We start from the raw sequence: 27,233 nt of genomic DNA, 5'->3' as shown, positions 1-27,233 counted from the left end.
ATTTATGTTGCATAAATATGTAATATATAACAATGTTATTATGTTGTGTGTTACTATTATATATTAAAATAAAATTAGTTTATTTTGACTTGAGAGTAATATGTAGAACATGTAAACAATTATACTTTTTAGATTACTTTAGCTCAGTAATTTTTCTGTTTTTTTTTTTTTATCTAGTGATATTGGAGAAATTTAAAATTTCCTTTAAAAATAATTCCTGTGGGGCTAGGGTTGTGGCTCAGTGGTAGAGTACTTGCCTTACACATGTGAGGCACTGGGTTCAATCCTCAGCACCACATAAAAATAAATAAATAAATAAATAAATAAGCAAAATAAAAGTATTATGTTCATCTACAACTAAAAAAAATGTATAAAAAATAATTCCTGTGTTATTTTCCTCTTTAAAAAGTTTCTAGCCTTTGTTTTGAATTATAAAAGTGACATATAGAATGTTGTATCCATCTCATATATCAGTGGATAATTGAGAAACAGAAACTCTTGTGCTTTATTTTGTTATATTACTTTAGATTTAGCTACCAATAAGAAAGTCAATGAGGTCCTTTTATATCAAATTAATTTTCATTGGTGGTTGGAGCCCAGGTTTTTTTAAAAAACCCAGTATGTATTTCTTTGTCAAATTACGATTCCCATTGGAAAAGTACTTTTGAAAAGAATTGCCCAGATATTGTAAAGCATTGTCACTTCATTTGTTCCTTTGTTTTTCAAAAGGATGATTTCAAGAAGAGGAATATTGGTGAGTTTTTTTAGTATCATTATACTTTGAACAAAGTGGAAATTTGTAATATTTCTGTCCAATTTTTGCTGTTTTTATCTCATTCTTTGTTTTAGAATATAAGGATATACTCCATTTTTAGTTTCCAAATAAACTGTCATGGTGGAAAAACATTTAAAAAAATGGATAAATTTCTTTGTGCTTTTAAAGTGCTGCAATGTGCCGGGTTCAGTGGCACACACCTATAATCCCAGAGGCTCTGGAGGCTGAGACAGGAGGGTCACAAGTATGAGGCTAGCTTTAGCAAGGCCCTAAGCAATTTAGCAAGACCTTGTTTCAAAATAAAATACAAATAGAGCTGGGGATGTGGCTCAGTGGTTAAGTGCCCCTTGGTTCAATCCCTGGTGTAAGAGAAGAAAAAAAAGAAAGTGCTGCACAGTCCCTTCATAATATGGGAATACACAGTGTTGAGAAATTTTATCCTGAGAAAGCATGAAAGAAGCAAGGATTTCGAGCACTCTGAGGTTAACTGCTTCTTAGTGGAGAAATTATTTTTCAATTTTGTAGGCAAAGTATTACAGCAGATCCACTGTACAATTGTACATGTAGTTTTGACAAACCTTTTATTTTGCTCTTTGTTTTTTTTTTTTTTTTAACTTAGACAATAGCTCCTGAGTTTTTTTCTTAGCAGAGGAAGGGACACTATTGATACCATTCCCACAGTTTGACCTATATGGTTTTGGGTAAAAATATAAGTCTATGAAAAAAACTTAAAGCATCTGTACCCTTTGTTATTAATTTACAATTGTTATGGTACAATAGTCATCTTGCCACAGTGATGAAGTACTGAAGCTCTCATATTTGGTTTGCCAAACTAAGAGGACCAAATTTCTTACCATCTTTACTTGGCACAATATCCTGGTTAAAACACAAATTATGGAGAGGATTATCTTATTTGATAAGGGCATGTCCCAAACTGCTTTTGCAGATCTGATCTTAATAAAAGCTCACTAAATTTTTAAAGCTGATGAAGTGGGAGGGATATAACATTTATATATCACTTTTATAATTCATAAATAAAGGCTAGAAACTCTTTAAAGGGAGAATAACATGTAGGCAAATATATCTTAATGAAATACCTGTAATAGTTGTACCTGATTCTGACACAAATCCAGGTAAGTTTAGTATTTTGCAGTAATAACACTCTCAAAAGAGTTAAGTTTTTGCAATTAAATAACACTCTCAAAAGTTGTCAGGATCTTTTCTGAATGTGCTATCATACTATTTGTTGAAATACTTAGGAAGTTTTAATGGTTTGAGATTGGTATTTAAAAATAACAGATTACGGGGCTGGGGTTGTGGCTCAGTGGTAGAGTGCTCGCCTAGCATGCGTGAGGCACTGGGTTCAATCCTCAGCACCACATAAAAATGAAATAAAGATATTGTGTCCACCTCCAACTAAAAAATAAATATTTAAAAAATAAAATATAAAAATAACAAGTTATATAGTACTGGGATTTGAGTTTACCCATATCTACTGTGCAAATAAATCTGTGACAAAGTTGTCCTATTTTCAGTTCTAAGAATGTCACAAAATATTCAGGGACTAATTAAGGTGTTTGGATATGGTAGTAAATTGTAGCAGGGTGCTAACAGTAGTAGCAGAATAAGTTCAGATAAAGCTTTGATGTCTCATGACCTGGGCATTAAAAAATACCCTGAAATGTGGGGGACACAAATTAAGCCATGAAACGACAACTCTATATGTGCAGCTTGCCACTGCATACTGACTGTCACATACTTTGCTAGTGCTTGCAGCTAGTTGATTGGTCATTTTTAGAATTTTGAGTAATTGGTCAGAGACTTGTATCTGGTTTTTTTTAATATATATATATCTCCACGCTCACAATGGTTTATGTTCTAAACAAATCTGAGTGACCTGCACTCCAGAAAGACCTGCTCCCACCTCTGTGTGACATTATATATATAATAATAGTACTTGGGCTAGAACCTTGGAATAACTGGCTAGCATCCCAACCACATGAGAGTGTGAACATTTTGTTTACTGCTACATTCCCAATGCCTCTTAGAGTGGCAAGTGTATATGTAGTAGGTGCTCAATACATATTTACTGAAGATTTGAATAAAATAATGTTTATGTTAGGGAAGAAAAGAATTTGGATTATGGGTTAGGAAGATAGAGGAGAATCTGAAGGAAAAGGTTTTAAATTTTTTAAATTTTTTAGTTGTTGATGGACCTTTATTATATTTATTTATATGCTGGGAATCGAACCCAGTGCCTCACACATGCTAGGCAGATGCTCTACTACTGAGTCACAACCCAAGCACTTGAAGGAAAAGGTTTTAAGAAGAAAGTAAAACTTTGTAGAGTTTTGTAAAGAGAACGAAGACTCTGATTGATGTCTAATGAATTCTTGGAGCAATTTAGGAGAATGGTGGAGATTTTCAGTGAATGAGGAGAGAGCAAATGGAGATGTTTGGAAATTACTATTTTCATTGAGTTGAACTGTAAAGAGAAGGAAGGAAAGAAAAATGAGTTTTTTAAGGGGAGTAGGTCATGTATAGAAAACTCTTGAGTACATAAAGGTAGAAATATTTCAGGCAAGGAGAATAATCATCACAGGCTATATTACTCTGTATGTTTTTAGCACTAGAAATAGTTTCAGTGAAGATTTCTATGTCCATTTTTTTCCCCACTTGGCTGTATTTAATACTGTTGGCAGACTAAGGTTTGAACAATATAAACAGAAATAACATATTTAAGATGTTTACGTAGCAGATTTTGGGTGATTACTGATATCCCAGTAATGCACTTTTTGTATTTCTATTTTTTAAAATTTTTTTAGTTATACATTGACACAATATCTTTATTTTGTTTATTTATGTGGTGCTGAGGATCGAACCCAGGGTCTCTCACGTGCGAGGCAAGTACTCTACCACTGAGCCACAATCCCAGCCCCATTTGTATTTCTATTTTAAGAAAACAATCTATCTTGGATTCTGATCACTCCAAGACACTGTACTTTTAAATACTTTTATTAGTATATTATAGTCATACATAATGGTTGGGTTCACCTTGACATAAGCATACATGAATGGAATTCAGTTTGCTTCATTTTAGTCCTGTGTCTTTTTTTCCTTCTCCTCCTCTTCTCCCTTTCCTCTACTCTACTTGTAAGACACTATATAAAAAAAAAATTGGCAGTTGAATCCATCTGTCTGCCCTTCCTTCTCTCCTTCCTTCAGTATTAGAGATTGAACCCAGATGTGTTTTACCACTGTGCTATATCCCCTCTTTTTTTTTAATTTTTTTATTTTGTGACAGGATCTCTTTAAGTTGCTAAGGCTGGCTTGCAATCCTCTTGCCTCAGCCTTCTAAGTTGCTAGAATTACAGATGTGCACCTCCTTCCCCAGCTAATTGTTTTCTCTATATTTCTGAATTTAAGTTTAGGGTGATTATATATATTATAGGTTCTAAGTGGTCCTTTTGAACTATTACTATAATGTTTCTTTTTTTTTAAATTACAGAAAAAAGATTTGATTTTAAGAATTTTAGAACTAGTGAAGTTTTCTTAGTTTAGTTGATAGACTGAGGCTCTATGAATTAAACATTTGTTTTCCATTTCAGAAAACATCCTACTTAAGTGTTTTAGATTGATTATTATGACGGAAGATTGGGGATGATAGGGAGAGGGGTTCCTATGGAGTGGTAGATGTCAAAAAGGGATAAGAAATGATGGAGTAGGCAGGAGAGTGAGGAGGTGGATATAAGATGAGGGAGAAAAGATGGCATAAAAATTCTTTCAAAAAGCTCTGTTGTGTAAGAGATGGTCAGAGGTTTGGTGGCTGGATGCAAAGGGAAAGTTTGGAGTTTTTTTGGTTGTAGTTGTTGATTTTGTTCATAGTGGTGATACTTGAACATATTGGTTCAGAGGAAAGCCTGCAGAGAAAGAGAAATGGAAAATAGTAGAGAGGTGACAATTGATGGCACATGACTCCAAGGGAATTTGGGGGGAAGATAAGAGCCAGCTAAAGTTACTAGTCTTAGAATAGGGAAAGGACACCTTGCTCCTGTGAATATTGGAAAGCAGTTGTCTGAATGACTGAGCTTATGGTTTTTTTTTTTTTTTTTTGGTGGGGGGTGCTTGAGATCAAAGGAAAGAGAAGTCTCCTGGCCTGTATTTTCTCTTTGAAGTCAGAAAAAGGACATCCTCAGTTCTTGAAATAAAGGAAGTCAGAAATAAAGTGACCTGAGGTAAAGTGGCTGGGTAAAGGGTGTAAAGAAAATGATGAATTCAAGAGATATTTCAGGCAGGATTGATACCTAAAAGAGAAGAGAAGATGATGAATTCATGGTAGTATCATAAATTTTTTCTTATTTCCTGGAGGTCTGCATTCATAAAGTATAGGAACAAAGAAGGCAGAACTGGTTAGATTAACCTTATGCCAGGAATTTACAGCTTCCTGAATGTGACACAAAGACCAAGGCATGAAGAAGCTGAGGATATGTCAAGACTGCCTAAAGTCTTAGTGAGGCCATGGGATACAGACTGAAGACATAAATGAAGCCCTGTAAGAGCTCTTCTAACCATTCCATTCCACCCCTGCACCTTTACCCTTAACTTCATCCAGAATTAGTTTTCCTTGCTCAAAAATTGAGTCAAATACTTGTACATTTTTAAACTTCCAAGTTTATCATGTTTGTAAATATTTAGAAGACAGCTTGCTGTTAACTATTGATTGAACTCTTTTATCTTGTTTACACTTTACACTTTTAATATTCATTATTGGAGAATTAAAATGAAAATATATAAAATAGTATATTGTTTTCTTCTTAATATATGCATATAATATCCTTTCTTAATGTTTATAGTATCCTATATGTGTATACTATCCTTAATATCTTAATATTATATATAGTATCCTTTCCTAAGTTCTAGTTACTTAATGCTTTAAGGAAAGAAATACGTGTTTGGGGTGAGAATTCTTACTACTTGCAAATTTGCTCTTACTCCTTGCAAATTTACTACATTTGTTCAGTTTAGAGAGTACAGATAGCCACCTTCCTCAACTACTAAAAGGCAAAACTCTCAAATAAAAATACCACTATAAATAAATGCTTAAAAAATTTCCTTCCTAGTGTGTGTGGGAAAGAGTGATTGGGAATAGTGGACTTTTTCTATTTGTTTGATATGTCTTTAATTTTTAAATTTTTTTCCATATCTTGTTTCTCAGTATTTCAATTTATTGCTTAAAATGCCATCTGATTAAAATAAATCATTATTATTATTTTTAATGGATAGACATTGTGGTTTTTTGAAAGATAAATTTTTTTAATATTTATTTTTTAATTTTTCGGCGGACACAACATCTTAGTATGTGGTGCTGAGGATCAAACCCAGGAGGCACGCATGCCAGGCGAGTGCGCTACCGCTTGAGCCACATCCCCAGCCCGATATTGTGGTTTTAAAAATACTGCTTTGAGCCAGGTGCAGTGGAGCATACCTGTAATCCCAGTGGCTCAGGAGGCTGAGGCAGGAGGATTGAGAGTTAAAAACCAGCCCTCAGCAACTGTGAGGTGCTAAGCAACTCAGTGAGACCCTGTCTCTAAATAAAATACAAAATAGGGCTGGGGATGCGGCTCAGCGGTTGAGCACCCTTGAGTTCAATCCTTGACATGCCCCCCCCCAATAAATAAATAAATAAAGCAAAATGACTGCTTTGAACATGGTTCTAGCTAAATCATTTTACTTATTCTCAGTTATTGCTGAATTAAAGTATATAAATGTTTAAAAGAAATCCATCAATATTTAAATTACTCAGATCATTCAGATATAATAAATAAGTATACACAAGGTATACTGACTGATGCCTTGTGAGAAGTGAAAGTCTCCTTCCCATTTTGTTTCTCTGGGTAGTATCTTTCATGATTTTGTTTTTGTTTTGATGGGTAAAAGTGAAACCCGAAGTGTATAAAATAGTATTTTCACTATTATTAAGTTTTAGCTTATATATGTCTGTGTACGCACACACACACATACACAGTTATATATGAAGAGCTAAAAAATAATTTGCAGAATATTAACAGTTTATCTTACAGTTGTGGAATTACAGTTGGTTTTTTATTTCATATTATATATAGAATTCTCTAGAATGATTATGATAAAAATGAGTTTTAAAAGTTGGCTATTGTTTAGTCATAACAAGAGTAAACAAGAATTATTATGTGGTCAAGTGCTGCACTCAGTGTTTTGTGTTCAGAAATTTATTTATTTAAGCATTAACTGATCCTATAAGGTGGACAGTGTCTTGTTTTCATCTGCTGTTCAGGGAGAGTATGTACAAACAAGCAATTTATGTAAATTTTGAAATTATGGGAAAAATAAGTTTTTAGAATACTATTTTCTAAAAGAAGTTTTTAGAAAATGATTTAGAAAAAGGTTCCTAGTGGGAGATTTTCTGTAACTTTTTTAGTTTTTAATTTTAGGAATACAACATGTATAATTAGTTTTGTTTGTTTGGTTTTTTGTTTTGTTTTGTTTTGGGGATTGAACCCAGAGGTGCTTCACCACTGAGCTATATCCCCAGCTTCTTTTTGTTTTTATTTTGAGACAGGTCTCACTCAGGTGGGTTTGTATCTCTGCTTTATCTTTCTATGAATTATTTAACTTCATAATTTCAGCTCTTTACTACTTTTACAAACACATTCATAATGTTGAAGGTTTAAAACTGAACCTTTACTTTGTTCAGAAGATAGTTATTTTTTAATTTTTTAGGTTTGTCAGAAGTGTCTTTTATTACTTTCAGTGTAGCATTTTCTGGTCTCCACAGTTCTTGCTCATGGTTGTACTGTTGGAGACCAGTTTGTTTTCTTGGGGGACAACACCATAGACTCCAGTGAAAGCTGTATGAACAGAGACGTACATTTTTTGTGATTTTAAAAGTAGCTTTCAGGATCAAGCATTTTGCCCCTAAATACTAGTTTTGTTGTTTGAAATAGTAAGAGATTTGCCAGAGTACTTAAAAAAGAAAATGAGCCTGGCTTGGTGCTAAACAACTCAGGGAGAACCTGTTGCTAAATAAAATTCAAAATAGGACTGGAAATGTGCACAGTGATTGAGTGCCCCAAGTTCAATCCCCAGTAAACCCCCCTCTCCCCCACCAAAAGAAGGTTTTTGTACTGAAAATTGGAAACATTCTAGTTCATTTATTTGGTAAAATAATTTCATTTCATTAAGTAGTATTTTCAGTTCTTCATTTATTTACACATTTTACCATTTAAATAAATGGTATTTGTTCACCAAAGATGCCATTAAGTTTTTCTTTCACAGTTATACTGTCCTTCAGGTTTTTTATTTTTTCCAGTATCAAATATTGAACCCAGGGATACTTTACCACTGAGCTATATTCTCAGTGCATCCCTCCAACCCCCACCACCCTGCCTTTTTTTCTATTTTGAGACAAGTTCTCACTAAGTTATTCAGGCATACTTTTGATCCTTTTTTCTCAACCTGCTGAGTCTCCTGGATTGCAGGCATATGCTACTACACCTGGCTTGTCTAAATAAGCTGTCTTGTACATTTGGGTTAACAAACCCCAGAATTTATAAACCAACCATAGGCCTGCACTTTGAACAGTAGACTTAAAATCTCTTTCCCTCCCTTTTCCTTCCAATATTTTGGTGACCATAATTACCAAAATGTTTCTTATGTCATTACTAGTTACCTTGTTCATATGAACTTGTAGTAACTTTGTTAAAGAACCTTTCACATTCCATCAGTGGTTTTCTGTCAATTATGATCCTAAGTCATAACATTTTCATTTAATTCCTTGAGAGAATAACACTTTATAAGTTTATACTCTTAAATTTATGTTATTAGAATATAAACTTATATTATATATATTATATTATATTATTAGAATATAAACATATAAATTTATGTTATTAGAATATAAACTTGATTTTCTGATCCCAGTGGTATGATCTGCCTTTTAGGTTGCTTCACAGAGTGATAGAAATCATCTGGATGAGTTTTGAAATTTTAAAAAAATTGTACAGATTTTTAACATATAATGTATAATAAACAATGTGAATAATGACTGAAACCTCAGCTTTTGAAAATGCCTAGGGAATTAATTTCATTGATTATTTTCTAGCTAAAAAATAATAATTCATACCTTTGTGAAAGCTTTTTAAATTATCTTAACCATGTAGAAGTGGAAATAAAATTGATTTCATAGTTTCTCCTTAAGTGTAGTAGACTGAACATAATCACTTGAAGTTTGCTTCATAATTTACATGATAATACAGTTCTGTTGTTTTGCTTTAATGTATATCACTAAAGCCCATTTTGTTCCTCTGATATTTATTATTTATCATAGGTCAGGCACTGTTCAAGTAATGACATCAATATAGTTATGTTCTAAATCGTCTCAGATTGCAGTGTTTTTAATTCTTGACAGATTTTGTTTTCTCCTTACCACTATTTAGCATAATGTCAAGAACATGAATTCAGGAACCTGATCATTAAAATCTAGATCTTGGCTCTACTACTAATTAGACATGTAACTATAACTATAATACATTAAACACTTGAAAGAATAGTGATTTTTTTATATCATAGGATGATTACTTCATTTTTCTTATAAATGTATATAAGCCTTCTTTGCCTCAAATTTTGCATTTGTAACTGGGGCCAATGATGTATCTCCTAACTCTTCATAGTGAAGATTATAAAAGGACACATAGGGCTGGGGTTATAGCTCAGTGGTAGAGCACTTGTCTAGCATGTGTGAAGCACTGGGTTCAATTCTCGGCACCACATAAAAATAAATATATAAAATAAAGGTATTTTGTCCAACCACAACTAAAAATATATATATTAAAAAAGGGACATATATAAAATGTTTAGAGCCATCCCTGGCATATAGTGAAATCTTATCAAGCAGTAGTCATTACTACTACCATTATTTTTGGTAAGTAGTAGACATTACTGTGTTTCCACAATGCTGTGAGTCTGCTTGCACCATATTCAGTTTCAAATTTTCTCTAATATAGTAACACAGATAACTAAACTTACTAAAACAAAGTGCAAAATAAAAGCAGATTGACTATATAAAATCTGAAATTCATCTTCAAGAAAACAAAATGTGTGAATGCTGTGTATGCCTTGATATTACAGTTTGGCTGCTAAGAATATTGTTTTCTTTCTTTTTTTTTTTTTTTAGAGAGAGAGAGAGAGAGAACTTTTAATATTTTATTTTTTAGTTTTCGGTGGACACAACATCTTTGTTTGTATGTGGTGCTGAGGATCGAACCTGGGCCGCACGCATGCCAGGCGAGCGCACTACCGCTTGAGCCACATCCCCAGCCCGAATATTGTTTTCTTTAACAGGCCATGTTTGTAAATGAATATTGAAAAAGAAAAATATGAATTAAAATTTATCTTAATAAATAGGACTTGTTTTTTAGGGAACGGGATCTTGAAGAAGCTCTGGAAGCAGGAGGCTGTGATCTTGAAACTTTGAGAAATATAATTCAGGGGAGACCACTGCCTGCTGAACTAAGGGCCAAAGTCTGGAAGGTAACGGGAAACTAAAATGTATAAAATGTAATGACTTTAAAAAATGTATATATATTTGCATTGCTGTTGATCAAACCTAGGACCTCATGGAAAATGTTCTAGCGCTGAGCTATGTTCCTAGATCTTACAAATAATATTTTTAAAAAATTATTTTCAATCCAGGCATGGTGGCACATTCCTATAATCCCAGGCTGTGGCAGGAGGATTGCAAGTTTGAGGTTAGCCTTGGTAACCTTGTGAGACCCTGACTAAAGAAATAGAAAAAGAGAAAAGCTACTGGAAATGTAGACCGGTTGTAGGGTATCCCTGGATGCAATCCCCAGTACCACCACAACAATAGCAACAACAAAAATTATTTTCTTTTTCTGATTTTTAAAAATTAATTAATTAATTTTAATTAGGTATATATGACAGCAGATGCATTTTGATTCATTGTACACAACAAAAAGTATTTTGAAAAAATAAAGTCTCTCTGAAAAGGCTTTGTTTTATGAGCAGGCTGTAGTTAAAATGTGTTTCGATAATGTTTGCTTTTTTTTTTTTAAATAATAGTGATTTAGGTTTTAGAAGGTATTTTTTTAACCACTAGGAAGGGTGTATATGAAGACATTAAATGGGGAGATACAACTGATGAATAATATAGGAAATATGACAGCATAAATGGAATGATCCAAACTGTGTTTTCTAAAAAAGGGAATATGCCTCTGATTGTTGAGTTATAGATTTTTCTTTGCTTTTCAACTGATAATTTCTGAATTATTTCAATTTCTGAATTAATTATTTGTTATATGTTTGTGGAAATAGTCTCAATCAGCTTTTTTGCCACTGTGCCCAAAAGACCTGAGAAGAACAGTTCTCAAGTTTGTCACTCACCTTTTTAGAGGTTTCAGTCCATAGACAGTCCATTCCATTGCTTTGTGCCTTAGGTAAGGCAGAACATCATGGTTGAGGGCTATGGAGGAGGAAGGCAGCTGGGAACATGGCACCAAGAAGCAGGGAGGGAGAGAGAGAGAGAGAGAGAGAGAGAGAGACAGACAGACAGACAGACAGACAGACAGACATTCCCCTTACCACAGACAAAATGTATACCCCAAAGGCATGCTCACAGTGACTCACCTATTCTAGCCACATCCTGACTGCCTGCAGTTATCACTCAGTTAAACTCTTATCAGGGGATTAATGCATGGATTATGTCAAGATTTATAAACCAGTCATTTCACCTCTAACTTTCTTGTGTTCTCTCATACATGAGCTTTGGGAGGACACCTAATATCCGAACCATAACAATAAGAACTAAAGATAAAACATAAATCTTCTTTTGGGCTGGGGCTCTGGCCCAGCAGTAGTGCACTTGCCTGGCATGTGTGAGGCACAGGTTCGATTCTCAGCACTGCATATAAATAAATAAAATAAAGATCTATCAAAAACTAAAAAAAAAAAGAGAAAAAACTAAAAAACAAATTATCTTTTACCTACTTCTTACAGGTAAAACCCATAATAATGTCTAAGTTTATACCTTTATCTTTTTTTCTCCTGTGAACATATATACTTAAACAGAAATGGAATTTTAACTTTACAAAGCATTTTTTGAATGTTTATTTTTTATTTTTTAGTTGTCAATAGACCTTTATTTGTTTATATGCGGTGCTGAGAATCAAATCCAGTGTCTCACACATGCTAGGCAAGCGCTCTACCACTGAGCCACAACTTCAGCCCCCTGAATGTTTTGTTTTTTTTGTTTTTTTTTTAAAGAGAGAGTGAGAGAGGAGAGAGAGGAGAGAGGGGAGAGAGAGAGAATTTTTAATATTTATTTTTTAGTTCTCGGCGGACACAACATCTTTGTTGGTATGTGGTGCTGAGGATCGAACCTGGGCCGCACGCATGCCAGGCGAGCACGCTACCGCTTGAGCCACATCCCCAGCCCCCTGAATGTTTTATTATAGAAATTTAGACACATTCAAAAGTATGGAGACTTGTATAATGAACCCCTATGTACCCATAACTCAACTTTCACTGCTACAAATATTTGACCTGTCTAGTTTGATTAGTACCTCCATTCTTTCCTCCCCATCCCATCCACTGGATCGTTTTTTCTCATGTTTTTTTATTGTTGCAGTATAACTATACATATTCATACATGCATGTGATATAACAATATAATTTCGTTAATATTGTTCCCCATAATTTCCCTTTTCTTGACACACCACCCTCCCCATGATCCCTTTTTCTCTACTAATCTCCCTTTGATTTTCATGAAAGATCCCCCAACATTTTTTTCCTTTTTACTCTCTACCTTCCACATATGAGAGAAAACAGGATAACATAATGCTCTCAGATTCTATCCATTTCCCTGCAAATGACTAATTTCCTCTTTATGACTGAATACTTCACTATGTGTATATACCACATTTTTTGATCCATTCATTCATTGAATGGATGATCTAGGCAGGTTCTATGATTTGGCTATTGTGAATTGTACTGCTATAATCATAGGTATACAGGTATTACTATAGTATGGTGCTTTTAATTCTTTAGGACAAATATTGAGGAGTGGTATAACTGGGTCATATGGTGGTTGCATTCCTGGTGGGTTTCTTTTTTTTGGTACTGGGGAGTAAACTCAGGGGCACTTTGCCACTGAGGCACATCCCCAGCCCTATTTTCTATATTATTTAGAGACAGGGTCTCATTGAGTTGCTTAGCGCCTCGCCTTTGCTGAGGTTGGCTTTAAACTTGGGATCTTTCTGCCTCAGCCTTTGAGCCGCTGGGATTATAGGTGTGCACCACTGCTCCTGGCCATTTTTGGTGTTTTGAGGAACTTCCTACTGAATTATTTTAAAACAAATCCTTATTAGCAACTAAATGCTTTTAATATGAAAGTCTGAACCCTGGGGTGCTTAACCACTGAGCCACATCCCCAGCCCTTTTTTATATTTTATTTAGAGACAGAGTCTTGCTAAGGTGCTCAGGGCCTCACTAAGTTGCTGAGGCTGACTTTGAACTTGTGTTCCTCCTGCATCAGTCTCCCAAGCTGCTGGGATTATAGGTTTGTGCTGTTATGCCCTGCTGTTCTGTATAATTTTTATTGTATATTGCACAGGTATACTTTTTCTTCGCCAGTATTACATTCTGGTTTTTACATTTTAAAGAAGTGATATAGATGATTGTTTAAAATTGTCGCATATGTAAATATTTATTGTGTGTAACTCATTCTATTTACTGACTGAACATGAAGTAGTAAAATCTAAAGCAGGAGGATTTAAAGTAATTGTTGGTTTGTTGTGATGTGACTGCGGGTTCAGAAACTTTATTTTTCAATCTTTGTTATTATTTCTAAATTCAGGACTTTTATGATTGGAGCGTGTTTTCATAACATGAAGCTAGTTGTTGCTTTTTAAAATCTTTTTCCAGATTGCTTTGAATGTCGCGGGAAAAGGTGATAGTTTGGCATCATGGGATGGTATTTTAGACCTTCCAGAACAGAACACTATTCATAAAGATTGCTTAGAGTTTATTGGTAAGTTTAAGATTATTTTCAATTAGTGAATTTTTTATCTTGTTATAATATGGGATATGTTATGTGTTTAAAGGTCTTATGAATAGTTTTAGTTTTTTTAAATTCTTATGAAATATTATTTAATAATTTTAAGAAAAAGCGTACTTTTTGCTGTTTCTTTACATTGTTTGTTCTATTTTTCATATACACTTATGTTGCAGTTTTGAACTTGGTTTTTGTATAATTAAAGCTCTGTATGATTGTATACAGTCCAAAGGGAGTATGTTCTAAAGTTTATCTATAAATCATAGATCATGGTCTGCTGTACAAAAACTGTTATATATCATGGATGAATAAGTTTTCAATCCTGTTTAATAAACAATATGGATTGTTAATTTAGTTTATACTTCTCTTTTCTAATTCATCTAGAATCTTTCATTCCTCTTTCCATCATATTTTAGTTTACTTATTGGTTAAATAGGCTTCTGTGTTCTAACTATACAGAAATGTCATTGGTGATATGGGCAAAAGAAAGGGAATTTGGACCTATGATATGAGGGCAGCACATGATGTATCACATATTAATGACTTTGATTTTATTGATTCTGTTATAGATTGTTCATATTTAGTTTGAAATAGTATTTGTGCTTCTCCTGTGTGGGAGCTGTCAATAAAAGGAATTTATAGACAGTTTTATATTTATACATGTTTAGAGTATAAACCTACAAAACAGGCAAAAAGAAAGGGAATTTGGTGGTGGATAATGAATCCCTTTCACTCCTCTTGCCAAAGTTATAGTGGCAGCTGCTGATTGTGGGTTAGATGACAATTGGTTGTCTCGAAGACACTTTTTTGCCTTCCAGCAACATGAGTTATTCATATTTTTGCCTATCACTCTGCTTCAGATTGGCCATTCTTTTTTTTTTTTTTTTTTTGGTACTGGGGATTAAACCCATAGGCACTTAACCACTGAGCCACATCTGCAGCTCTTTTTAAAAAATACATTTTATTTAGGGACGAAGTCTTTCTGAGTTGCTTAGGGTCTCGCTCAGTTGCTGAGGCTGGTTTTGAACTTTCAATCCTCCTGCCTCAGCCTTCTGAGCTGCGAGGATTATAGGGGTGCACCACCATGCGTGGCTCAGATTGGCTGTTCTTATAAATATAGGTCAAGTATCAGTAAGTACTGATGTCTAGTAGTCTTCTTTTCCCTAGATAAGAAAACACAAAAGTGAAATTGATTGTTTCTCTTAGTTTTCTTTTCTTTGAACAACTGTCTTGCTTTCAAGTTTATAAGAGCTTTGCCTGTTTTTTTCCCTGCTTGGAGTTTCGATCCATGAACCAATGGTTATTAAATAAGTATGAGGAACAGTACTCTCCTATAATTTTACTTTCCCTTTGTCATGCTCTAAATTGCCTCACATGATACTGTGCATTTGTGAACAAATGGAATACTAGCTGCTGAGCCTCCAACAGGTCCTTGGTAACTTTATTTTGACACTTATTTTCTAGACCAGCTTTCAGTGCCAGAGGAAAAGGCAGCACAGTTACTTCTGGATATTGAATCTGTAATTACCTTTTATTGTAAATCACGGAATATTAAATATAGCACATCCCTTAGCTGGATACATCTACTGAAACCATTGGTGCATCTTCAACTGCCACGGAGCGATTTATACAACTGCTTTTATGCTATCATGAATAAGTACATCCCCAGGTAAAATATGATTTATGGTTTTAAAAGTCAGTAAATATCTAGTTAGCTTTGAACTAAAGATGTTGGATTTACTTTGATAAAGATTCAAGTAATTTTTAAGATTGAACTGTAATTGTTAATTTGGCTTATTTTTGTCATTATAACCATTTTTGAAAGGATTCTTTATTTAAGAATTTACACTTCTAAGGTTTATATCTGTAGTCTAACTCTTTAAGTTTATTTGATGTTATGTCTATTTTAATTACTTCACTTCAGAAATAAAAATAACAGTGTGTCTAAGATAAAAACAGTATTTTTGGAATGTGCCTTATGAGGTGCTAGGATTACAGTTAGAATTACAGTCCTATATTCTATGAATTATAGTCCTGGAAACAGACATTGAACAAGTAAATTGGAATGTGCTGAGTGCTGGGAAGTTGAAATAGAGATTGCTAAGGGAATATATAGTGGGGGTAACTTAACTCACTTTGGTGGTCAGGGCTGGTTTCCCTGGACTTGTGATATTGAGACCAAACAAATGTGTGGGGTGTTGTGGTGGGAGTCATGGTAGTGGGGCATTGAAGGAGTAAAAAAAAAAAATAGTTCCCAGTAATGTGGATCAGATAGTCTGAATTATAGAGCAAAAAGAAACTTTATATATACTCCAGACCAGTGCCTTGGCTACATGACCTTGGAAGCACATTAGAATAATGGTGGTAATCATAAAAATTCTATTGCCTATTTGCATACCTAAATTAAAATTTCTTGGTGATGGGACTCAAACATCATTGTTTGTTTAGGCTTCCCAGTTAATTCTAGTGTGTTGCCAAGGTGGAGTGCTGTTCTGATCCTGGATAGGTAACTGACTACCATTATTTGTTATCTTCTGTGTGTTAGCACGCTATTCTAGGAGTGTCTTATATTTTTTTCCTGATTTAAACAGTGGCTGTTTAAGGTGAGTATCTGATTTACAATATAGAAACTGAAGCAAAGAGATAATTTCTTTTTTCAGGATTATACTTCTGATATATGGCAGAGTCAAGATTTGAATCCAAGTTTGAAAGAACACCCTTTTCTTCACTGGTGTGGTTTTCCACCTTGGTTGTGTATTAAAATCAACTGAAGAACTTTTTTTTATTTTGAATAACAACTTTATATCATTCACATACTATAAAATTCACCTTCTAATCTGTATAGTTTACTGTCTTTTAGTATAATTACAGAGTTCTGCAGCTATAACTGGTTAATTTTGGAACTTTTTCATCACCCAGAAACAAACCCCATTCCCATTTAGTAGTCAGCTCTCAATTCCCACATAATACGCCTAGTACTAGGCAGTCACTAACCTGTGTTTTGTTTCTGTGAATCTGCCTGTTGTGAGCATTTCATATAAATGCCACCACACAATATGTCTGCTTCCGTTTATGTTTTCAAGATTCATCCATATTTTGTAGTAGATATCACACTTCTAAGAAATTTCTTTATTTGTTCTAATTAGATATACATGACAGTAGAATGCATTTGACAAATCATACATAAATGGAGTATAACTTATTCTTGAGTTACACAGGTTGTTTAATCATACATACACATAGGGTAATGATGTCCAATTCAATCTACCATCATTCCCATCCTCCTACGCCTTCCCTCTTTTTTTTTTTTAAAGAGAGAGAGAGAATTTAATATTTATTTTTAGTTTTCAGCGGACACAACATCTTTATTTGTATGTGGTGCTGAGGACCGCGCACATGCCAGGCGAGCGCGCTACCACTTGAGCCACATCCCCAGCCCCCCGCCTTCCCTCTTTATACCACTTTCATCTCTTTTTTTCTGCTTTCAAATAATATTTCATGTACACGTATAACACATTTACCATTCATCAATTGATGGACATTCGTGTTGTTTTTACTTTTTGTCTATTATTACTATGCTGCTATGAACATTTGTGTACAAGTTTTTCTGTGGCCATATTTATTTTTATTTCTTTGGGATGTGTGCCTAGAAGTGGAATTGCTGGATTATATATAACTAAGTGTTTTTGTTTTGTGGTGCTGAGGATTGAACTCAGGGCCTTGCACATGCTAGACAAGTGCTCTGTCACTGAGCTACATACCAAGTCCCTCATTGTGGTATTTTACTTGAATTTCCTTGATGGTCAGTGATGTTGGGCCTTTTTTTCATGTGTTCATTGGCAATTTCTTTATTTTCTTTGGAGAAATGTCTAACCAAAGAACAACTCTGTAGAACAGAAACATGCCTATTCAGTCAAAGGTTGCTGTAGTTTCAAATCAAAATAGATTAGGAAGAGCCTATGTATAGGTTATATTTTAAAAGCTCCTCTAGTGATTATGATACATACCAGGATGGAGAACCCCTGTGCTACCTTGAAGCTATACTACTTTATGTAAGGAAGACAGAACTAAAGATGCCAAAAGTCAAGGCCAAGATCATGGCAGAGCTAAAACTGAGATTCCTTTATAGGACTTACTCTGTCATACTAGGTCTCTCAACTGCATATATTTTAGTACTTCTTATGGACATCTTTTGGTGTAACTGAGCTAGAAATAATAAAGGACATGATGTCCCAGCTTTGTCTCTAGAGTGGTGATATTAGTGGTGGTAGGAATAGGTAAAAGGGGCTTTTACATTGAACTGTGTTAACACTGTCTTATCAGGTTCCTCCGTTTTTTCTTTTTTTTTTAAGAGAGAGAGAGAAAATTTTAATATTTATTTTTTAGTTTTCGGCGGACACAACATCTTTGTATGTGGTGCTGAGAATCGAACCCGGGCCACACGCATGCCAGGCGAGCGCGCTACCGCTTGAGCCACAACCCCAGCCCCCTCCGGTTTCTTTTTCTGTGAGTTCACTATAACACAGCACTCCAGCCATTGTCAACCTTAAGGTCCCTGGAAAGAACACTGAACCCCACAGGACTCTGCCAGAAGAACTCTATTGTAGTATATTCCTTTACTGTAGATTCAGATGTAAGATGGGTAGAAATCTATGAAGCACAGTGCCTTGTGGTAGAGAGTGCCTTGCAGTATACAGCCTTTAAGTGAATAGATGCTGTTAATAATGGCATACTCCCAGAGACCTACTTTTTTCAGAAGATGAGATCATGAGCTCTGCAATTGTTGCTTTAGTTTATGCCCCTTTCTGTTTGTTATACCTTAGCAGTCTGTTGCTTTGTATTTATATGGCAAGGATAAGGGAGGACATACCAATATGAATCCAGTTCTGTCTCTGGACAAATGAATTGCCAACCTAGAGCTTTCTCTGTAAAACCTATGTACTGTCTGCAGTATCAAAAAGTTGTATGTTGAGGGCTGGGGTTGCGGCTCAGTGGTAGAGCGCTTGCCTAGCATGCATGAGGCACTGGGTTTAATCTTCAGCACCACATAAAAATAAAACAAAGATATTGTGTCCACCTAAAATTAAAAAATAAATATTAAAAAAAAGTTGTATGTTGAGAGTCATGCCAGAATCTGGTAGTAACCTCAGATCTTAGATTTGTACAAAATATTTTTTTATTCCCCCTTGTAGAATTTTTAATTTTTAAGATTATTTTATTTTCATAGTGTTGAGGATTGAACACAGTGCCTTGCATGCCAGACAAGAACTCTATCCCTTGAATTGTATTTTAAAATATTCTCTATTAATACTATAATGTTGAAACTGAATTAATTTAATTAATATTTTTACAAGAAGCCTTTTAACCTTGTTTCGTTTTCTTTACAGTTTGCTTTTTTAGAGAGTGTTCCCCTGCAAAAATACCACATACCACATGTTGATATGTCATACATAGGGAAGGGGACAGAATGACTTAATAATTTAATGCACAGTTTCTCTGTGTATAAGTCTTAAAGTCTTAGCTCTATCACTTCTTAGCCATGTAGTCTGTTACTTGATTTTTTTTTTTTTTTTTGGTGATGCTGGGATTGAAACTAGGGCTTTGTGCTGAGAGGCAAGCACTCTACCAACTGAGCTATATCCCCAGCCCTTTTACTTGCCTTCTTAAATCTCAGTATTCTCATCTGTAAAATGAATATAGATTTCATAGATTTGTTTGTGAATATAAAATGAAATAACTTTGTAATATGCTTACTACAGTGTTTGGAATAAGATAGTGCTTCGATAAATACTGATTTTTTATTATGACGATCCATATTTTAAACTATTTAAACATTTTTGTTATTTCATTAGATAACATTCTTGCTTCATTCCCTTGTGACTAGTCAGATAGCATGTGGTGCAAAAACTGGATGAAGTAAAGCTTATAATTTGTGGCAGAGGAATTGATGATGCCTACTGGTTCAGATGAAGATTAAATTAATTATACATGGTTCATATAATATCACACTTTAACCAGTAAGACTGTGTGGAAATAAATGTATTTGCAGTGTTTTTTGTTTTTAACCTTAGTTTTTAAAAGTACTACTCTCCTGTATTCAGTAAGATCATACTACCAGAAAAGCAAAGCAATCTTTCAAGGTACACTTTTTCCATAAAGTAACTCAGTTAGGTTTTTGTTGTTGTTGTTGTTGTTGTTGTTACTGGGAATTGAACCACCCAGGGGCACTTAACCACTGAGCCACATCCCCAGCCTTAGTGACAGGGTCTTGCTGAGTTGCTTAGGGCCTCTCTGAGTTGCTGAGGCTGGCTTTGCACTTTGGATCTTCCTGCGCAAACCTCCTGAGTCACTGGGATTACAAGGCATGTGTTATCATGCCCTGCTTAGTTAAATTTTGAGGTATTAAAAACTTAAATGCTAGAATGAACTAATGTAAAGATAGTATCTAATAAATCTAGACAGAAATGTGGGAATTGAAGTTAAGGCTCCTAAGTTTGGAGTCAGGGGCTGTGTCTGGGAGAATGAAGAACTGTGCTTCCTGAAAGGTAGCCCAGTGCACAGACCTGATCTGGATCTGCTCCAGAGGGTTGTCTTCTTTGAGCTGACATGCTTGGTTACCTGGGTGAGAGGATGATACTATTTGAATCAGAGTTGTAGGGCTGGGGATGTAGTTCAAGTGGTAGAGCACTTACCTAGTATGCACAAGGCACACAGGGTTCAATCCCCAGAACCTCCAATAAAAAAAATGTCATATCTGGTTGTCATGACCTTGGCCAGAGCAGCCTGCTTAAAAACTGTAGACTGATATGCTTCCTTGAAATAATGCCAGAAAACTGCATGGAATCAAGGCCTTTTGTAACTATTTCTACTTTTGAAATAATTTCTAGTTTTGAAGAATCTTTCACTGGAATGTGATGTTTTTTGAAAAAGGCATTTTAATAATTATAATGATAGAATATGTATTTGGAGCCTTTAAAACAATGTTCATGTTCAACTCTCCCATTTTACTCTCACAATAACATCTTGAAGGACAGTTATCAATAAGATGATATTTGGTGTCTTCTGGAATTCATTCTGAGTACCTGGTATCTAGGCTACATTGACAGTTTCTAAGACTTTAGTTTATTATTCTGAAATGTTTATCTTTGGTCATTTCAGACTTTGCCATTGCTAAAGGACATTCCTAACAGAGGATATGAGCTTTTTTGGAACTAACTTAAAACCTCTCTAGGAGTTTGCTTTTTGACTTGATTGGAAAGCAAGGGGCAGGACTTCTTCAGGACTCTACAGATCTTTTGGGATCCTAACCTTATCACAATAACCTAAGTGCTGTTTCAGTGATTCCTATAGTCGTCTCACTTTGAGTGCTGCCTGGGGGTTCACCTGGAGAGAATCTCCCTAAAGTGGCTGTTGAGCTGTTGTAAACTTTTGTCATGTCAGGCATATTGAGGTGTTAGCAACTGAAGTCTGTTTGGTTCTTGCTTGCTGCAAATGCTGTGGTATTCAAATATTCTGGGGTTGGGGAGAGGAGGTAGGTCTTGCAATAATATTTATTACTAATGTAATTATTTATAATGTAAAAAACATTGCTTCTTTTGTCTTCTAGGGATTGTTCCCTGAAGGGGAGACCATTTCATCTCTTCCGATTACTCATCCAGTACCATGAGCCTGAGCTTTGTTCTTTTCTTGATACTAAGAAAATTACTCCAGACTCCTATGCACTCAACTGGGTAATAAAGTGAAAGTAGGAACACTTAATGAAAAATAGTTTATATAAAACTATAGTGAGGTAGTATTTTTTTCGAGGAAAAAAAAGAAAAATTCTAAATTGTAGATCATTACTACCTAAACCAAAGAAATAAAATTATTAGCACTTCATAATAACTTTCTTTATTATTTACTTTTGTTAGTTCAGATTATTTGATATGAAGTTTAGCCTTTTGTTTTATGCATATGTAGAAGTATAACTAATATGTATTTAGTACATATTAATGCATATCATGCATTAATGTATATCTGTATACTCACATACTAATTATAGCAATATATTTAATACATATTTTCACAAATATATGCTTATAATATATGTAAACATATGATTTACATCAGTTCAATTTAAAACCTGTATGTATTTATCTGGGTACTGTGGTGCATGCCTATAATCCCAGCAGCACCAGAGCCTGGGTCAGAATTGCAAGGTCAAAATCAGCCTCAGCAACTTAGCAAGACCCTAACCAACTTAGCAAGACCTTGACTCAAATAAAATATAAAAAGGGCTGAGTGGGGCTGGGCATGATGATGCATGCCTGTAATCCCAGTGGCTGAGAAGGCTGAGACAGGAGAATCACAGGTCCAAAGCGAGCCTCAGCGACTCAGCAAGACCCTGTCTCTAAATAAAATACAAAAAAGGGCTGAAGATGTGGCCCAATGGTTAAGCGCCCCTGGGTTCAATCCCAGTACAGGAAAAAAAAGGGCTGAGTGGGGCCGGGGTTGTAGCTCAGTGGTAGAGTGCTTGTCTAGCATGTGTGAGGCACTGGGTTCGAGCCTCAGCACCACATAAAAATAAATAAATAAAATAAAGGAATTATGTCCATCTACAGCTAAATTTTTTTTTTTTTTTAAAGGGCTGAGGATGTGGCTTAGTGGTTAAGTACCCATGGGTTCACTACCTGGTAACAACAACAACAACAAAAACCCCAAACTTATATGTATTTAAACTGTTGATGTTAAACAATCACAAGGAAAATTACTTAAGATTATCAAATGATTAGTGTCAAACAATAGTAAATTCAGTGCTCCATTCTTGGTTATTGATATTTTCAAAGGGAAGTAAGTGGTTCTCAAATCTTGGTCTCGGGACCTCTTAAACTCTTAAAATTTATTGACAGTCCATTGTTTATATGGATTATGTTGATTAGAAAGTAAAACTAAGGCATTTTAAGTATTCACTTGTTAGTACACTTAAGAGAAATGACAAATTCCTTGCATAACATGATTATCAACTTTTAATGGAAAACAACTATGTTTTCCAAATGAAAATTAGTGTGAATATTGGCACTGTTTTATAGTTTTACAAATCTCGTCAATATTTGGCCAAGTCAGAGACAGGTGAATTCATTTATCTGTTTCTTTATTCAATCTGTAATGATTTGTAGCCTTCAGAGACTTCTATTATTCATTTTTGAGGGATTAAGTATGAAATAAGCCAATAAAAGTTAAGTATTGTTATGAAAATAATTTTGATCTAGTAGACTCCCCAGTAAATATAGATTCTGGGGATTTCTAAAGTCCTCAAACCACAATATGAGAACTGCTTTTCTGGGTTAAATGAAGGTATTTCTAAATCGATAATTGGGTATTACAAACTATTAAAAAATTAAGCATATTCTTTGATCATATGTTAATTAACTTTACTTTAGGAAGAATCCCATTTCTGCCACCTATTAACTGTGTGATATGACACTTAGCTTTCTGAACTTCAATTTCCTTAATAATAATAATAATAATAATAGTATTTTTTATCTCTGAGGATGATGGGATGAGTTAGCAACCAGGAAATGGGAATTATAGAATCTACTCTTTTCTCTTCTGGACTCATTACATTTCAAGCCTCAATGTCTATTCCTTAGTTCTCTCTTGGCCAAAGTCTTGTCACTTTTAGTTAAAATAGTAAAGTTCTTAAAAATTGTAGTTTCTCTGGGTTTCACATGTTGCTGTTAAATCCTCCTGAGATGCTGAGATTATAGCATGCATCACCATGCCCAGTCCAAATAGTTCATTGTTGCTAGTAGTATCATATTGATGAAATGAAGCTTTCTTTCTTTAAATCAAGAAAGGAAGCAGTTAAAAGTAATTCCTAAATCCAGAGAAACCATAATTTAAGCAATGCAATCGTAGTTTTAGTTGAGCTGAATTTAAAGATGACTATATATTACTATTCTGTTTGTATTTATATCTTCTTATCTGTATTTGTAGTAGTAATTTTTCAAACAACAAAAAGTATTAGCATTTTGTACTTTAAAAGCCCTGTAGTCAAATGTAATTCCATGGGCTGTGGAGTCTTAGTCCTTTTGCCTAGTCCCCACACCAGCACTCACCAGCTCTGTAAATTTAGGAAAGTTGTTTTATCTGAATCTAGTACCTGTAAAATGGAAAGAAAATGATGACTTTGCAATCCTGTTATGAGAATTAAGAAGTAACAACGTGACTGTAGTTTAGTATCTAGCAAAAAAGTATACATTAAACATGTGTGTTCCCATTAGCTCCCTTTAGCTATTAAAGATGTTTTAAATATATTCCTTTGGATGGAATTGTTTTTGAATCTAATGAACATTTAGTAATCTAAAAATATCACTGAATTCATGCAATTTAAAAAACAATTGGGCCGGGTGCAGTGGCTCCAGAGGCTGAGACAGGAGGATTACAAGTTCAAAGCTAGCCTCAGCAACAGCAAGGTGCTAAGCAACTCAGTGAGACCCGGTCTCTAAATAAAATATAAAATAGGGCTGGGAATGTGGCTCAGTGGTTGAGTTTCCTTGAGATTAATCCCTGTTTCCAAAAAAAAAAAAAAAAAGAAGAAAAGAAAAAGAAAAAACCCACAGTTGGGTTGCAGAGATACTTATAAATTAATGACTCTTTTTATTTGAAATACACAACCACAGAGCTGAAATCTATTGAATGATATGAATTTTATCTCATTTATTTGAAATGATTTACAAGTAAATTTTGGAAATAATTCACATTTACATTGCTGTTAAAATTACATTAGGTGTTTTTAAGTTCTATGTTTGATCCTCACTAATACTGTCCTGTGATTAATAATAATTATGCTAGTGCCCTTATAGAGCTTGATAGGTAATTATACTATTTTTTTATGCTAAGGCAAAGGAATATTAATTACTTTGGGTATTCTAGATTAATTATTTCTCTTTTCACAACAGTGGTAGGAGATGGATAATAGTATTCCTTTTTTTGTTTGTTTTTTAAAACAGAAGTAGAAATGGAAGCTTTAAAGAGGTTAAGTGATGTGCTCTAAATTACACAGCTATTAAGTGACCTATTGTCCCTTGAACATACATGTTCTGCCTTTGGATTTCATACAGTAAAATTAAGGCACACATTAAATTATCAGGTGCAGATAATTCAATGTAATATTACTTATTCATTTGCTTTAATGTTTTTAAAAGAATAAGTCAGCTTCAGTGGTTTATGTCTTTCATTGCATTTCCTGATTGCAGCTTGGAAGCCTTTTTGCATGTTACTGTTCCATTGAAGTCACTCAGGCAATATGGGATGGATATCTACAACAAGCGGATCCATTTTTTATTTATTTCTTAATGTTAATTATCCTTGTGAATGCAAAGTAAGTATCAGATTGGTTAGATTTTTTCCCCTCTCTTTTCTCATGGTGCTCTGTTAATGTTTAACTCTAAATCATTTGATTCCCTTTTACAGAGAAGTTATTTTGGCACAAGAGTCAGATAGCAAAGAAGAAGTTATCCGTAAGTATTACTTAATGTGGAGAATATATTTGTGGTTACTTAATCTCTCTAACACTGTTTTCTCATCCATAAATTTGGGAGATTAGGCTATAGAGCACTGTCTATTTAGAGACCTTAAAGACTATTTCACCTTGTTTTGTCATTCTTTAATGTATTTTGACTCTTTTTCCATATACTATTTCTTTGGTTTTAAAATAGAATGCCCTTGTCTCTCCTTTCCCAACCCTTCCTTAGTGTACCTTTCAATGCTCAGTTTACAGTCGCCAATGTGAAACCTTGTTTTCTTTTTTGGGTTCTCCTCAGTTTAGCTCCCATACAAAGATAGTCACTTCTGCATATTGCCTGGCACTTTTTACTATGTATAATAACGTTTATCTTACATTGTGATTTAGTTTTATTTACTCACAGAAGTTGAAGTCATGACTTATTCTTACTCATTTCTAAGGGCCCTGAGATTTTATATGTGATGTTGAATAAATCAGAAAATTCTTATTAAAGCTAATGAATTTGATTTCATTGTCTTACTATCCTTCACTAATAGAATTATGTCAACAGTTTATCCTTGGGGAAATTAATTTTTCCACAAGCAGCTCTAAGAAGCATCACTGTTGAAATTCCATTGATGTAGTATTTATTATATTGATGCTGCTTTAGCTTTGAACATAAATATTATTAATTGTTGTATTTTTTGCAGCTTATTAAATGTTGTCATATCTGTAATCACATTTCAGAGTTCTTGGAAAATACTCCATCCAGTTTGAATCTAGAAGATATAGAAGACCTTTTCTCTCTGGCACAATATTATTGCAGTAAAACACCAGCTTCTTTTAGGAAGGTAAAAGATAAGAAATGACCTACTCTTTTGCTTTCACATTTTGGGTACTTATTGTTTATTTTGTATCCATCAGTTAAAATCCTCTAAATTTTTTTCTGTGTTTTTAGGTGTTGCACTTTGTGTGATTTTTCCTATAAATATGCAGAAATAGATTTAAAAAGTGGGAACCATGTTACCTTTGCTGTGATTATTAGTTATTTCTGATCATGAGAAAACTGACTGAGATATTTCCTAAATTAGTGCTTTTGTGACTTCAAATATTGTATTACAAAAACCTAGTGGAGGTTATGTAGTTATGCCTTTCTCTGGAGTTTAGCCTTGGACAACTTTAGCAATACAGAGCTCTTTTTTTTGTTTGTTTGTTTGTTTTTTTTTAATTTTTATTTATTTATTTTTTAGTCATACATCACAGTAGAATGTATTTTGACATATAATACATACATGGAATGTACATACATCAATCATATTGTCTTTTCTATTCTGCTGCCCTTCCTATCCTCCCTACTCCTCCCCTCCTCTCCCATCCTTTCTCTCTATCCAATCTAATGTGACACACTTTTTTTTTTATTTTCCTCATTACAACATCATATATGTATTCTGTATAACAATGAGGTTCTCCTTCCATCTTCTGTGTAACTCCCCTTCTCCCTCTTTTTCCCTCCCACCTCTCTTCCCTATTTAGTGGTAGTCTTCTCATGCTCTTCCTCCCTATCCCATTTTGAGTCACCCCCCTTATATCAGAGAAGACATTTGGCATTTGTTTTTAGGGATTGGCTAACTTCACTTAGCATAATCTGCTCTAATACCATCCATTTGCCTGCAAATGCCATGATTTTATTATTTTTTAGTGTTGAGTAATATTCCATTGTGTATAAATACCACTTTTTCTAATCCATTCATCTATTGAAGGACATCTAGGTTGGTTCCACGATCTAGCTATTGTGAATTGTGCTGCTATAAACATTGATGTGGCTGTGTCCCTGTAGTATGCTCTTCTTAGGTCTTTTGGGTGTAGTC

At 34.3% G+C, this 27,233-nt stretch overlaps 1 protein-coding gene across 4 annotated transcripts in view; it reads left to right on the top strand.

Annotated features, from left to right (window-relative positions):
* The window catches only part of Tbc1d23 (TBC1 domain family member 23), a 59,811-nt gene that overhangs the window by 7,063 nt on the left and 25,515 nt on the right, over positions 1 to 27,233 (top strand). For 2 of the 4 annotated variants that reach the window (XM_078044374.1, XM_078044375.1), the window contains exons 2-8: positions 10,228 to 10,339; positions 13,751 to 13,856; positions 15,345 to 15,549; positions 21,487 to 21,610; positions 25,118 to 25,242; positions 25,335 to 25,381; positions 26,113 to 26,216. In XM_078044374.1, the coding sequence (XP_077900500.1) occupies positions 10,228 to 10,339; positions 13,751 to 13,856; positions 15,345 to 15,549; positions 21,487 to 21,610; positions 25,118 to 25,242; positions 25,335 to 25,381; positions 26,113 to 26,216 (823 nt within the window). Of the gene's footprint in view, positions 1 to 10,227; positions 10,340 to 13,750; positions 13,857 to 15,344; positions 15,550 to 21,486; positions 21,625 to 25,117; positions 25,243 to 25,334; positions 25,382 to 26,112; positions 26,217 to 27,233 lie in introns of those variants that run through there. The other 2 variants (XM_040270477.2, XM_040270478.2) reach the window with 2 other exon arrangements.

The sequence above is a fragment of the Ictidomys tridecemlineatus genome, chromosome 3, assembly GCF_052094955.1.
Source record: "Ictidomys tridecemlineatus isolate mIctTri1 chromosome 3, mIctTri1.hap1, whole genome shotgun sequence".
In the NCBI taxonomy this organism is placed as follows: Eukaryota; Metazoa; Chordata; class Mammalia; order Rodentia; family Sciuridae; genus Ictidomys; species Ictidomys tridecemlineatus.
Note: the sequence above shows the minus strand (reverse complement) of the source record. Positions and strands in the feature narration are given on the sequence as shown.